The following is a 14,793-nucleotide window of genomic DNA, read 5'->3' as shown; positions in this document are numbered from 1 at the left end:
AACATATTGTAGTTTATGGGCCACATACAGCCTAACTTGATCCTAATTCAACCTGACCAGTAACACATGCATAATATCCTATAAATAACTATCCTCTAATGTTTTCCATATCTTTTGGTTTATAGAAGCACAGGTACATTCTGATAACGTACACTATTAATGATTAATCAGTTTACATTATAAGGAAGTGCAGTACATTCTATTGAATAATTGGAATTAATGACTTCTTTGCAATTTTCACACTTTGCGAAGTCATAATATAGTTTTCCATGAACATGTCATAAAAAGTCATAGTCTATATTGCCACAAAATGTCAAAGAAAATGTAGTTGCCATAAAACATTTGATTATATGTCAGAAAAGGTCATATGTCATAGTTTTTACGACCTCAGCTGTCATTGGCACGCGGGCGTATATGATTACAAGAAATTAAGTCATATTAAACAAAAGGGAGCACAATAGTTCATAGTGTAATTCTTTAATATTTACAGTCTTACCTTTGCCATGATTACATAAATATAGTGATTACTTATTGTAAAACTGGCCTCTTGTAGTATACAGTAGGCTACACAAGATGGTTGATGTACCATTTCATATATATATATATATATATATATATATATATATATATATATATATATATATATATATATATGTGCTTCCTATATTTCACAGATGTGAGTAAGTCAGTGACATAGATAAATATAAAAATAAAACCATAGGAACACAGAGGTTTTTTTAAATGCAGATGGAAAGAAAGGAATGGATTACTGATCAATTATTGGGGCCAGAGAGTTTCTTCATGAAATAAAGTTGAAAATAATCCAGATTTGAGCTGATTGTGTTCCACAAAGGGCCACGAAGAAAACCTTCAAAACACTGAACAACCAAGCAAATTAATATTAGGTGCTTGTCAACTACAACAAGAATGTGATTGTAATATACATTAAACTATCTGATTATGTTACAGTAAATCATAACTATACACGTATAGGCATATATTACTCTTGCAAACTATATAACTCTTATAATATTTTTATTTTGTGCAATGTTCAACAACAACTTACAACGATGCGTTTTGGTAGCGGGAAAAGTTTAACTGTATGTGAGCTCTGGGAAGTTACAAGGCATTTATACAAAGACAGTCTCAATGCACCAATTAGAAAAATACTTTTTAGAGCAAATTATGTAGAAAATAAAATAAAATAAATTAAGTCCTTTGAAAAATAAATAAAAAAGGCAGCAAATAATGTGTATACAACTTTTAGTTCCAATAATGTTTGCAAGTCATTCAGTTGGCTAATACATGGCATGACCTTCTAATGTATTAATATATGATCCAGTGTAGATTCATTAAGTGCTGCAATAAGTAGGCTATATAGTGAAATAATATGGACACCAAATCCATCTGTACACCAAAATATGCATACCATATGTACTACATTAGGTTGTAGATATGAATACACTAAAGTACAAGAACTATTGGGGTTTGTTTTTGTCAATAGAAGAATTAGATGATGTGTTCAAAAACCTTGTTGTTCTATTAGCTGTTGTGCTTCTTGCTGCTTGTCTTTGGGTAACAAAACCAAACAAAAACTAGGATTTAGGTCAAATCCTCTTATGATCCTCTATATCCAAGGATCCTATCAGAGTGATATGGTGCAAAAGAAGAATAAGAAACAACACATTCCTGTCTGCATGTGTTGTATTTACTAATGAAAAATTGAAGGCAGTGATGACAGGGTAATGTTTTAGAGCACATGCAACAGTGTTCAAGAAAAGGCCTGAGCATTGTTATTTCAATCACAAAGCATAATCAGGAAACCGGTAGTACACTTCTCAGTTGGTTTGCTGGTTGCTGGGAGTGTTGCCCATCTGCATTGCCCAAAGAAACTGCAGTGAAGACTGGCAGGCTATCTACTGGTGCGGTCACACACGCTGTTTTGGGAAATACTGCAACACCTTGTTCCAGAAGGTAATTTCCAGCTAAGTTTTTTCCAAATGCAAAACTCATAAGTTAAAAGTAGACAGTGATTAAATAAGGAACATCCAATCACGGGATGTTTCTTTCATTATTTGCTTGTGGAAGTGAATTTTTTTTTAAACCTTTATTTCACCAGAATAGTCTCCTGAGATTTCTTTTTCCTCAGTGAGGAAATTAATGTCACCTCTAGCAATAATATTTGGGATAGCTAGTTTATTTTGTCTTTAAATTACATTTTGATTACACTGACATTTGTGGTGGTTTGGTTGTTTTAATGTAAACATTTGTCTCCAATTTCTTTCTCTGAAGCTCTGAATTTTGGATCTTCTGAAGAATGTAGAGAAAATGGATTTGTGGAACCTGGGGCCATTGTCAAGTGTGCAGTCCCGTTGCAGCCTGCTGTCCAGAAGCAGTAAGGGATTTTAACTTGTGTAAGTAAAGGTTGTGTCTGCGATGTCTTCCCTCGGCCTACTGCAGATATCTGTAAACCTTAAAGCAGTGGTTTCCGGAGTCGGCAACAGCCACATGTCCTTCTGAGGTGAGGGCGAGGCCTTGGGGTCCGTACAGCGGGTCTGCTGACGTGTTAATATAAGATAAGAAGGAGCCTGTGCTGTCAAACACCTAAAATAGAAAAAAACACAATGGTTAGAGTTTCAGTGTTCATGTGGCAATAATCTATAGTGTTAGCATTAACTAGATAATCAAACATATGCATTCAACACTGCAGGTTTCAAAGACAGTTTAATGTGCTGCTGTTTTTTTTAATTATATAATATATCCTACTCCATAGAGTGGTGTCGACCTAACGTGACTTTTTCTTTGTAGCTTAAATATCTTTTCGTTTGCTGAAATATAAAGCTATCTTCAAGGCTTATAGTTGTGAAGTGTATAGCAGACTAAATATAGCTATATATAGCTCATCTCACCTGTATTCTGCTGTTGCCCCAGTCAGCTACAATGATGTTTCCGTTGGCGTCCACAGCCACACCAGTGGGAGCATTGAACTGGCCATTGCCTTCACCATGAGAGCCAAATTTGAACAAGAACTCTCCATCTGCACTGTACACCTGGGACGGGGAGTCAGGAAAAACACATGTTTTGTCAATATCCATATGCACTTTGATTTGCCGAACACTATATAGAGAGTGTACATGTATCTGAAAGAAGGAATATACATTCATGCTATGGATAATTCATCTTTTGAGTGCAAGATATAGCATACCTTTACAGAGTGATTGTGGAAATCAGTCACAATAATTTCATTTTTGTTGTTCACTGCAACAAAGTGCGGACCTGGATAAGGAGAGAGAGGTAGGTTGATGTGGGATTTGCTGTGACGGGAATTTAGCAGCATTCCCTTCACTGTTAGTAGGCTGTTTCAACACAACATTCAGCTTGTGCCTGAAGCTGCAATCATGAAACCTATTTCAATCGTACGGTTTTGTGTGGTTAGCGGTTCAGATTAGCCTGGGGAGTAGTGATGGCATTCCTTTCATGCTTTATTTGATGCTTTAACATGAGTAACATTTGTTTTACTGTTTTATTTCAATGTCAAATCAATACTAAATCTCTAAATGACATTATATTGAAAGGCTCAAGGCACCGGGATCCACAACTATATGATGGTTTATGAAAAATAAATAAAAAAGGTACCATAGGTATTTACCCACTAATCCATCACTCTTGTAGCAAACAGGGAGCATTGGTTAGTTTCATGGCACTGAAGTCAGAGCTGTGAACATCATTCACACTTATCTTTACTAGCCATTGACTCAAAAATCACAATGCACATGACAACATATTCATTATCATAAAAGTAAGGGATTATTAAAATGGCATGTACGTATTTCAGATTATTATTATAACAGGCACAGCTTTGATTTGTCAACAATCTGAGTTCTCAGGAGGGCAGTCACATGATCAGGGAGTTGGGTTAGACAGAGGGCACTGCACTGTGGGATTAAGGTTGCAGCAAGGCCACACTTAGTACTTACTGAAAACTGAGCCAGATTTATTAAAGTTTGGACCGAGTTTTTCTGGATTGAAAAACAGGAGGAAGAACAGAAAGGAAGGGAAATAGAGATAAAGGATAAGCAAAGAAGAAACTCGAGTCGGGTGGTCCGCACAGGCGCAGATATCGGGGGGAGCAGGGGCCCCTGCATTGCTGAGGTTTTGCATTTGTGTTTATACGGGCTTACATTTTTAAACAGAAAGTAAATTGTAATGCAATGGTCTATATACAGACATGAAATGTGAGCACAATAGTACATTATTGTTTTTTCATACTGGCAGTAAAGTTGTCAACAAAGCCACATATTGCTTGTAATTGTTTGTTTGTTTTGTATTCCTTCTTAGTTTTATTTACAGTAGTTATGTATTTATCTCTTTCAAAATCCAAAATAATAAAGATAGTACTTATGTGATATTTTGTGTCATTATACACTATGCTAAATATGTGAAATATCATGACGGACTTACTTTAAAAGCCAGTAGACACGGCTGCCTCTCTGACCGATGGCATCATTAAAGGAGACAGTATTGTTTGGGAGCTCCCCGTCAGTCTTAAAAAGAGGTTTTTCTTTTCATACTTCTCACCTGCAAACTGTCTGTCAGACGTCCCCCTGCCTCCAAACTTAGTCACCAACTTCCCATTGGATTGAAAGATGAAGACACAGCAGGCCTTGTTGTCCACAGTGATGATGTGGCCATTCTTGTCCACAGCGACACCCTTAGGACCCATGAGCCGACCTGCACCGATCTTATTCTGAGGGAAGGACGACAACCATTTTTAGGACGGAAAGAAAGATTGAAAAGACTTTTGAAATTATATATTTGAATAAGCATATGTCCATTTTGATAATATCTTGTTAAGTTTCACCTAAGAAAGTATATATACAGTATAGTAATTAATAACATATCATAGTTATTATTAGCAGTAGGGATCTTAATTGTTAATAAAATATTATAAAATACAAATATATAGTATAGTTTGCCAAAGAAATGTCATTAGAAATTATATGTAATAGTCCATTAAAAAATAAGAGTCATTTGAATGTGATCAAAGTATGTATCGTCATTAAAATGTCACTCACTCACACACACACACACACGCACACACACCCACACACACACACACACATACACACACACACGGCCAGTTCAACAATAATTTCTCTCAAGATCTCACCTTAAATTTCCCGTCAGAGGAGAAGATGCTGACCCATCTATTGTCATAGTCGGCCACCACAATGTCACCGTTCATGTCCACAGTGACGCCTGTCGGTCTCTGCAGCTGCCCTGGAGAACGACCTCTGACCCCAAAGCGCATCTTAAACGTTCCATCATTGGAGAATACCTGGATGGATTCCACCAAAAAGCCCTTTTTGAGTTAAAAGTGTCACAGTCACAGTGCTATAACAGTATTTTGCTATTCTCTGTCCGTCTCACCTGTATGCATTGATTGTTGCTGTCAGCCACCACCACTCTACCGTTACGAGAGGCTGATATTCCTTGCAGATTTGTGAACTCCCCCTTTTCTCTGCCCCGGGAACCTGAACAATTAAATAATAACTCATTCAGTAAATGGGCCATTTCATATGTTCTTATGTCTCAGTTTATAACCCTGACCCTTAAAGGCTCATACCAGGGGTTCTGGACTAAAACTGTCTCATCCTTCTGATCTTTTTTCAAAACACACCGGAAGTGTTTGATTTGATTTTCTACATTCCAGGCAAATTAAAGTTTTGTTTCATGTCAGTACAGTTAAATAAATAACTTGCAAAGTCTTGAAGGACCTGCTTGAGAAACATAATCCTTCAGAGTGAGAATATTTCACCTTCATTCATTTACACATTATTTTTGCAGGACAGGGACACTGACATCCAACACCTGGGAGTCAACATTTTAAGTGAGCGACCAACACATTTTCCCCACTTCTGTAGTCATTTCACAACATTTGTTTTCTACGTTTCATCTTTCGACAACATCCTGAAGCTCGTTATGTGCATGAAGTGAAACCAGAAGCGGCCTTGAAGGCAGGATGTCAGTCTAAAAACTAGAAACTGGTGTGCAGTCTTGAACGTAATGTCTACATGGTACTTGGTTTGACACTACAGTGTGTGGACGTTCTCTCTTGGACCGGTCATCCGTCTTACCCACTCTATAGATGAGCTCATCCTCAATGGGGTTCTCCTTTTTCTTGGTGGTGCTGTACATGCTGGAAGGACGACGCACTGCTTTCTGCCGTATGTGGCCCCCTGTCCCGCTGGGAGACTTCACCCTCCTCTTCACATCATCTGGAGATTGTGGCACATCTGAGGGCTTGATTGCCCGCAGGCGGAACGGGCTGCCCCGTATCGGCTGGCCGTACAGCAACAGAGCAAAAGAGTACTCTCCCTCAGAGCGTAACGTGTAGCCTACCTCATATGTCCCATTCTTATTGTCCGCTATATCCACCTCTGCAATGCGGCTTCCGTCAACAGACGTTATCTGTGCTTTTAAAACAGCATTTCCTGTCCGCACCAACTCACCATCCTGCAGAGAGAGGTCATTGATTCAATTTCAGAACAAGAAGATCATTCAGAATCGTGTTGTAGTAATATGCACATGGTTGCAGCACCTTGTACAGACACCATACTCATAATACTCCCTGTTAAAGTAGAAATATAGCTTGAAATGGTAATTTGACTAAAAACCTAAACTAAAATATGAGACTGAAGCAAATACGTAATATTTCAGACTTTACTTTGTCTTTTGTCGTCACAGTAATTGTGTGGTGCTGCCCAGTTGTTGCATGGCGGAGGCCCTCTCCTGTGGCTACCGAGGTGTGAGCCACAGCGGCCGTGGTGAGGAGAACTCCCAGGTTCTGAATGGAGCGTCGCAGACCCTCAGTCTCCACCTAGAGGAGACAACACACATGAACACACATGATAAACAATATTTTCCACTGCTAAATCCCTTATTGCTCTAAGAAGTTACATGTTCACGTTTGGCTCCATGTGTATGGAGTTAAATCAGCCAGAGAAGGATTCACAAATATATTTTGTAATTTTTAGACGTTTCATCAAATCCACAAATATAATATTAATTTGAATACAACTGAAATCCACAAACATATGTATTTAAAAGGATTTGCAATTTTCCTCAAAACATATTTGGATTTTGTTACAGTAAAACAATACTGCTGATGTGTGAACTTCACTGTAGAAAACAATTGCTTAATCCAGCTGTAATGTCTGTTACACAAAGTACTTTTTCTTTCTTACGGCGAGGAGAGAGTTTAAAACACACACATTTTTAAAGGAAAAAACTAACTTAATATTTCACCATGAGATAATTAGATCCACTAAAAAAACAGCGAAGTAAACAAAGTAAGCCTCTTTGTGTGACCGTGCAGAAATATCAGATATCAAGAGCAGGGAAATACTTGGAATGATAATAAGCAACAGGCAATACCTGACAATCCAGGTGTGCATTCTGATGTGGTTTCTCTGGGAAATCATGTTTGGCCAGTGCTGTCACCCGCTCACTCATCTGCTTCTGAACTAGCAGCACCTAAACTTGGAAGAGACACATATTGCATTCCAAGACTCAAGCACATGCTGGTACACACTGCAACACAATGGAAAGCCTTATTCTCATATGTGTTGTAACTGGTTTGATATCCTGCTTGTAAATATTACAATCTGCCAGCCCACCTCCGTAGCACTCCCATGGCTGAGAGCCTGCTCAGTAAAGCTGCAGCTGCTCTGGATGTGTTCCTTCCCCTGGAGGAGAGATGAAAGCTGGGCCTGCAGGACCTGTGAGGGAAGAGGAGAAGTCAGCGGGCTGAACTACCACGATCAACTACTTAAAGGGTCAATCTCTTGTGCATCTGATCATGAGCGCACTAAAAGATGCATGGACGCCTGTGTGTGAGTGCATGGATCAGATATGTGGCTGCGTGAAACATAACCTTCTGCTTAGTGCTGCAGATGACCTCCAGGTCGGTGATGAGGGACGTCTTGCGCTGATGCAGCGCCCGTTCCAGCTCTTCAAACGTGCTGGTGAGCTCTGCTACCGCCTCATTCTTCCTCTCATTCAGCTGGCGGGAGATCTCAGTCACCAGCTCGATGGATGCTGTTAACTGAGGAAGCCTGCAAGTTGACACAATGTGACATTTTCTTACATACTGTAAATTGTAGAAAAAACATCTGTTATAAAACTATACAAAATCTAAATTGGGCCTCGGCCAGTATCCCAGGGCCGTGTTTTGACATGTCGGGCATAGCATATGATCTTTGATGCCGATGCCACATCTGGGCCAAACGCTTACGCTTCCAAACACCTGATGAGAAGGAAATATTGTGAAAGCTTCATCAAGGTATCAAGTCCCCACCTGCTCAGTATGGCATCCAGCTGTGTCTTCAGAGCGGCCTTGTGCTGTTCCACGACGTCCCGAAGCGGAACAGTCACATGGTCCCGGTGCTCGCCCTCGGTGCAGTCCAGACACATGGCTGTCTCACATGATTCGCAGTAAAACTCCATCACCTGCAGAGGGAGACAAACTGAGTAAAAAAGCTCATTCACTATTGCAGTTCAGTGGGTAATTTGAAGATTCGGTTTCTTTAACATTAATTATTGCTAATAAATAAAAACGCTAGGGCAGTTTTGGTGAGGTGATGACTGGACTGAGTGCTTCTCACCTTTCCCTCGTGGTTCGGGCAGCAGAGGGGCTTCACTGCAGCTGCAGCGCTGACGGACTCCAGGACACTGCAGGCCTCCGGCCGCGAGCACTCTGGGTCTCGCTGAAGAACCTGGTTGACATTTTAAACTTCATCATATTGCTTTTCAGTAGTTCCAATCCCAATAATTGAGAGGTGGCAGAGGTGTGAAATCAAGTTGGGGACATAACAGTACATGGTACGCCACCAGATGCTTTTCTCTTTGTCTGACTTTCCTTGTTGTCTGTTGCTGACTTCATTCTCTTCAGGACATAAACACACATTATTCTACTAATATCCATTTTTTGTTTTGTCTATTGTTCCATGTAACATGCTTCAAGATCCTGTCAGTAAAACATTTGTGCTTGACTTGATTAAAATGAAGAGAGAGAGTGTCAAACCTCCATGAGGTTAGTGATGAAGAAGTTGTTCTGCAGAGCACAAACTCCTTTCTCTGGCAGAATGGACGTCTGCCGACACACCGGACACGAGAGCGTCAGAGACTCCGGGGGAATGTAGTTCTGCAGACAACTGGTGAGAGGGAGTGAACAAATAAAGACAAGCAAGTATTAGAATATAAAATCTACCAAAAATGATTTTTTGCTTAATTCTGTATACAATTATAAATCATACTCAATTTACCGAGAGAGAGAGAGAGCATTCATCGTATCACAGTAATTGAGAGACACTGCCTAAATAGTGCTGCTGGCACAACAAATAGTGGAAAAGTGTCAGTCAATCCACATAACACACAGCCCCAGGAGAAGACACGCACACTCCCTATTTGAGTAAGCGAATCTCTGGGAAATCAATCTGCCCAACAGAAACACAAAGAGAGAGTAGATGTTTCTGTGTTCGTTTATGCTTCACCATGTTTGTGTGAGTGTGCATGTGGATCCTGGAAACAGTCACACACCTACCCCACCGGCCCCACGGGCTGGAATGTTGAGCAGGTAAAATTGCCCTTGGTAGACAATCTATTTAACGTGAGACAACCGTCAAGCCAAAAACAAACCCACAGTCAGCAAAGTTCAGCTGCAGATTACCACACTCCTGGCCTACAGCCCGACTGCCATCCAGCATATATTGTACGGTTGTTTTTCTTCAGCTTCTGTTGACGCTGCACGAAACCTGAGACCAGTGTCGTGGATAAGTCTCTGGTGTTGTACACATGGATGTCTGGCAGCTGCTTGGGCTGCATGATAACACCAGCCTGTTTAATGTACGACATCAGAATGACTCGTAAACTGCAGTTGTTCACTTTAGACAATGTCTATCAATGTTCTGTCAACAGCACTGTAATGCTTTGAAGCCTGGATACATTACTGTTGCTTTGTCAGAAGTACAACCAGCTGGACGTGGGGAAAAGGTCTGTGACGGGTGACACCTTATGTTAACTTTCATTGTTGATTCATCGGTCAGTTTTACTGATTTCTATATTTCAAATAGTTTTGTCCAATAAAATATAATAAATGTGCAACTGGAGCTGAATGAATAATTCATTATTTATTCGATAACCTAAACTGATTCATTTTCTGTCAAACGCCAAACCAATGACCTGACTAACTAGTTTAGCGCTAGTGCCACCCTCAGGCTTGTTAAGTCAAATCAAGAGGCCACATGCCCCTATTGGAGGAGGATATCATATATTTTGGCACCACTTGAAACAGTTGCACAACCCATCGGAAAACTCATGATCCTGATCTCTGAATAATGACCACACAACCAGGATAAACGCAGAAAGAGTAAAAGATGGAGCAGAATTAAAAAAGATACAATATCATACCAAACAGACGAGGCCCAGCGTGGGTTTGCCAGCTCAGTCCTAAAACCCCTAAAACTACATCAACCCATCCAGTATTAAAACATCATGTATAGCTCCAGACAAACATATGTTCACTTCAGCAGGGCTGCAGATCACATGTCATCCAGTAAAACAGGGGATTAAATGTGACCTCCGCTGGGCAAACGCCCCCCACGGTGCCTAGAAAAATTATGTATCCCGTAGTCAAAGGTATTCAATACATATTTGTTTTGATCATAGGTTTAGAAGCAGAAACAAGTTTACCAAATGCCTCCTTTGCTTGGCTCTGCACGAAAAGGCCACAGTAAGTATCGCCTGAGGAATTATAATTGTGTCCTCCAACAATGAGCCTTTTCTAAGACATTGACGGTCCCTGATGCTGCAGAATGCACTTACTATCCCAGTGGAGCCGGTCTTTGCATGACTCAGCAATAATTACATGGAGCAGACCGTCTCAGCAGAGACTCGGGTTTGTGTCACGTTTAGCTCGAGTGCAAGTAAGTAATTAGGACCCCATTCAAACTGAGAGCACACATGTAGGTTACCTTTCACAGAAGGTGTGCAGGCAGGGCAGGACCTTGGGGTTGGAGTAGTGATCCAGACAAATGCTGCAGACCAGAAACTGCTTGTCTATCTGACGCACTACAGGGCTGGTGCTTCCAGCCTCACGCTTTGCCATGGCAGAGGACATTTAAAGCCAATGACAGAAGTTAACCTGCAGGGAGAAACAAATGTAAACATGAATATTTGCCTATATTTGTACAACACCTTTTACAGCGAGTGTCATTTTCAGGGCTGCTCATGCTCAGTAAATACCACAGCAGGCACGAGGACCCTATCAAAGCTGCTTATTACAGCATAACATGTTCATTGTTATGGTGTTAGTTCTAGGTTAATACCAGAAAAAAAGCCTGTTGGGGGAAATAGAAGCAGTCCTGAGTGTACAGACAGCAGATGTAGACAGTGGCGTTTGATTAATATCTCAAATAACCACAAAGCAGTACAATAAAGGAGTAGATTTATCCCCCTGTGCGCACATCTGTCACTGCTGGATCTCATACAGCATGCAATCCCCCTATGTACCATCGAGCTTATGTCCTATTGTCAGTTGTTGCCCACTGCGCACGCACACACACACGCACACGCACGCACGCACGCACGCACGCACGCACGCACGCACGCACGCACGCACGCACGCACGCACGCACGCACGCACACGCACGCACGCACACGCACGCACACGCACGCACACGCACGCACACACACACACACACACACACACACACACACACAAGGTTCATACTGAACTCTGCTACCACATTGCCTCTAGATCAGACCATATGCTTTTGTACAACATACCAAATGAAATATGGATCAAAGGACAATGTATACACATAGATTTACAGTACGTATATAATTAAAGAGTTTAAAGTACAGGTTAAAAACTAACTTTAATTTGCTTCACACATGTTGGCCCGCTCAGAACTTACTGACATAGCTATTTAGTTGTTGAGTGGATAAAAAAAACACCTGTCTTCCAATTTTTTGTGATGGTAAATTATAATCCTGCATTTACATTTTTGTGGCTGGGCATCATTTTGCTTAAATTTGAATCGGAGATCAAGTTGCCTTTACACATAATGGTACAAATGATGTCAAAACCAGCACTGATTGCAACTAAAAAACATCCATATAATTTTAAGAACATCATTTTGAATTAGTAGCAAAACTCTGCGAGGTGACCAGAACAAAGGAGCCTCGTGGATTACTCAGACTTATCCATTATAGAAATACAGCTGCAAGGTTTGAATATTCTGCCTAGCAACACAAACCAGTGCTCCAACCTGGCCCACTTTATCAGTCATTCATCAGCAAGCCTGAATACATCTGGAATAAAAAAGACTTTGGTATGTTAAAAGTGCTCCTGCAGCATGTTCTCATTGATACGTACCTATTGTGTGTAAATGAAGTGAGAAGCTCAGGTATATTGAAAAATATCCAGTCTGAAATACAAAAAGTACACACGCCATTTGCAACAATGACAAGTGTTCTCAAACAAACGTCCATGGGTTTCAGATATATAGTAGGTATGAACATTACACACTCAATGACGAGGAGACAACACACAAACACACTGATAATCATCATCCCCCACCAGACCCTCCCCCTGTGCGCACATCTGTCACTGCTGGATCTCATACAGCATGCAATCCCCCTATGTACCATCGAGCTTATGTCCTATTGTCAGTTGTTGCCCACTGCGCACGCACACACACACGCACACACACACATGCACGCACACACACACACACACACACACACACACACACACACACACACACACACACACACACACACACACACACACACACACACACACACACACACACACACACACACACACACAAACAAAGAATCCAATTACATACAATCTGGAAACTGGATTGGGTAAAGGTCACTTCTTAAATTGTCAACCATGAGAACTGTAGGTCACTTTCACACTCTGGTGAGGGACAGGCTGACATGATTACTGGTAAGTAGCTTGTGTTTTGTCAAAATCTAAAAATGCATTGTTCTCTCTAAAGCCTGCGCTTCAAACTGGCACTTCAAGAGTATCCAGTGGTCTCTGTTGGATTCTGATGAGAAGAAGCTTGAATGTCTCTCAATAGAAAGTAGAAGAGGGATCAGCCACAGCAGGTACTGTATAGTTCTCACACTTCTCTGTCTGTACTGGAACACACTACTAATATCTTCTGTAACGACGTATTAGTGGGTAGGCAAGGAAGCAATGACGCTGAAAATAAAATAATACCAGGGGACGATTGGTCTTTGACAAAGCAGTTATGGTCCAGCTTTACTATGAAGTTTATAAAAACATAAAATGCATGTGTGCACGTGAATGCTTGCTCATGATGAACATGTTTATAGTTATATGCATTCAATAGACTGTGTTTTGACAACTTCATTCACGCTCATTTAAACTCCTAAAGTAGGCCACAATGCTTAGATTTGATGCATATCAAAGTCAGTGAACACGTGCAGATTCACAGCTCTGCAGTTACTGCAGGTCGGGATAAAGCCGTGCCCAGGCAGGACTACAGGAAGCTTAAATACGATGCATGAAAAGACACATCCTGCAGAGAGCTGTCAACTAATACCATCAAAAGGAAATGTGTTATAATTCTCCTGGCCAGTATAAGTGCAGTAATGTTGTCGGTGACCTACGCTTGCCTAAATCCCCAAACTCACAGGATTACAGCTTTTGCATGTGTAACTAATTGGTGGTGCGTGTTAAAGTGCATTTATGCAGCCTGTTTGTGACAATAAGCCAACACCCGTAGAGTTAACACACAATGAGTCTATTCACCGCTGGCTGAACTGAATACAAGAGTAACAGTTTTCTTTGTCTCATTTAGAACTGAAACCACTGCTGTTGCTTTTACTGTACAATAGGATCCGCACCTCTCATGTGTATCTTTTATAACACACACACACGGGTACATGGAGACTGGGGGAAGGGTAAAGACGGGACATTTAACGTCTTCTTCTCAGTCATCAAGAAGACCAGAAAAGGGACGGAGAGACAGACAGTTTAATAAGGAAAGGAATGAATACTGTTAAAGTCTCAGCCCTTCAGATCAGTGTCTCGCAGCAATGAATATGTGTGGACAGCTTGGACAAACATCAAACTCACACACTCCTCTCTGGTAACAGCTGAGCTGATAATGTCAAGTCGTATGCACACATGTATGTAGAGGAGGATAATAATAAGAATGTACACTTTATTGATCCCACAGTGGGGAAATTCACACACACAGAGTTGACAAAAAGACTACCTACTGTCAGTAGTGTGGAGTAGATCAATTTAAAAACCATCCATGGCAGCTCTGTGTTCCCTGACTCAAACACACACGCCCACTTCCTCCCTCGTCTCTCCCCCCAGCCCTGCTGACCAGTCTTCCTTTTCCCTTTTCCTTCTGTCGCCTTGTTCCTTTCCCACCACAACACACAATGACACACACACACACACACACACACACACACACACACTGAAAAAGGCTGAACCGGGATGACAACAGTGGGTGTGCCAGTAAATTGAAAGTCCCTCCTACTGTCAGTACTGTTTTCAAGCATTAGCTGACTGGATACCCCCCCCCCCCCCCCCCCCCCAACTGCTACGCTCTGATTGGCTGGAAAACTTAAACTAGCAGGGATAAGGGATTGCATCATAGGCCAACAATTCGTGCAGGCCAGAGGGAGTGAAAGGCAAAGATCGAAACGAACAAGAAGAGGAAAAGACCAACT

At 41.1% G+C, this 14,793-nt stretch overlaps 1 protein-coding gene across 3 annotated transcripts; it reads right to left on the bottom strand.

Moving 5' to 3' along the window:
* Positions 1-1,018: 1,018 nt before the first annotated feature.
* On the bottom strand, positions 1,019-14,540 carry trim3b (tripartite motif containing 3b). Of its 3 annotated transcripts, XM_034550949.1 has the most exons (18): positions 14,329-14,540; positions 12,440-12,491; positions 11,034-11,203; positions 9,086-9,215; positions 8,667-8,777; positions 8,360-8,511; positions 7,937-8,117; positions 7,680-7,781; positions 7,438-7,536; positions 6,728-6,880; positions 6,138-6,516; positions 5,431-5,534; positions 5,171-5,338; positions 4,579-4,747; positions 3,978-4,019; positions 3,206-3,276; positions 2,910-3,050; positions 1,019-2,604 (listed from the first exon to the last, which is right to left on the bottom strand). In XM_034550949.1, exons 3-18 carry the CDS (start codon positions 11,177-11,179, stop codon positions 2,452-2,454), a joined length of 2,301 nt encoding a protein of 766 aa, XP_034406840.1. In that variant the 5' UTR covers positions 11,180-11,203; positions 12,440-12,491; positions 14,329-14,540; the 3' UTR covers positions 1,019-2,451. The 3 variants fall into 3 exon arrangements, with proteins under 3 accessions (XP_034406840.1, XP_034406842.1, XP_034406841.1); XM_034550951.1 differs by lacking the exon at positions 3,978-4,019; XM_034550950.1 differs by lacking the exon at positions 12,440-12,491.
* Between the last annotated feature and the right edge of the window lie 253 nt (positions 14,541-14,793).

This window comes from Cyclopterus lumpus, chromosome 14 (assembly GCF_009769545.1).
Source record: "Cyclopterus lumpus isolate fCycLum1 chromosome 14, fCycLum1.pri, whole genome shotgun sequence".
Taxonomy (NCBI): Eukaryota; Metazoa; Chordata; class Actinopteri; order Perciformes; family Cyclopteridae; genus Cyclopterus; species Cyclopterus lumpus.
The sequence above is the reverse complement of the archived record's forward strand: the minus strand, read 5'-3'. Positions and strand labels throughout refer to the sequence as shown.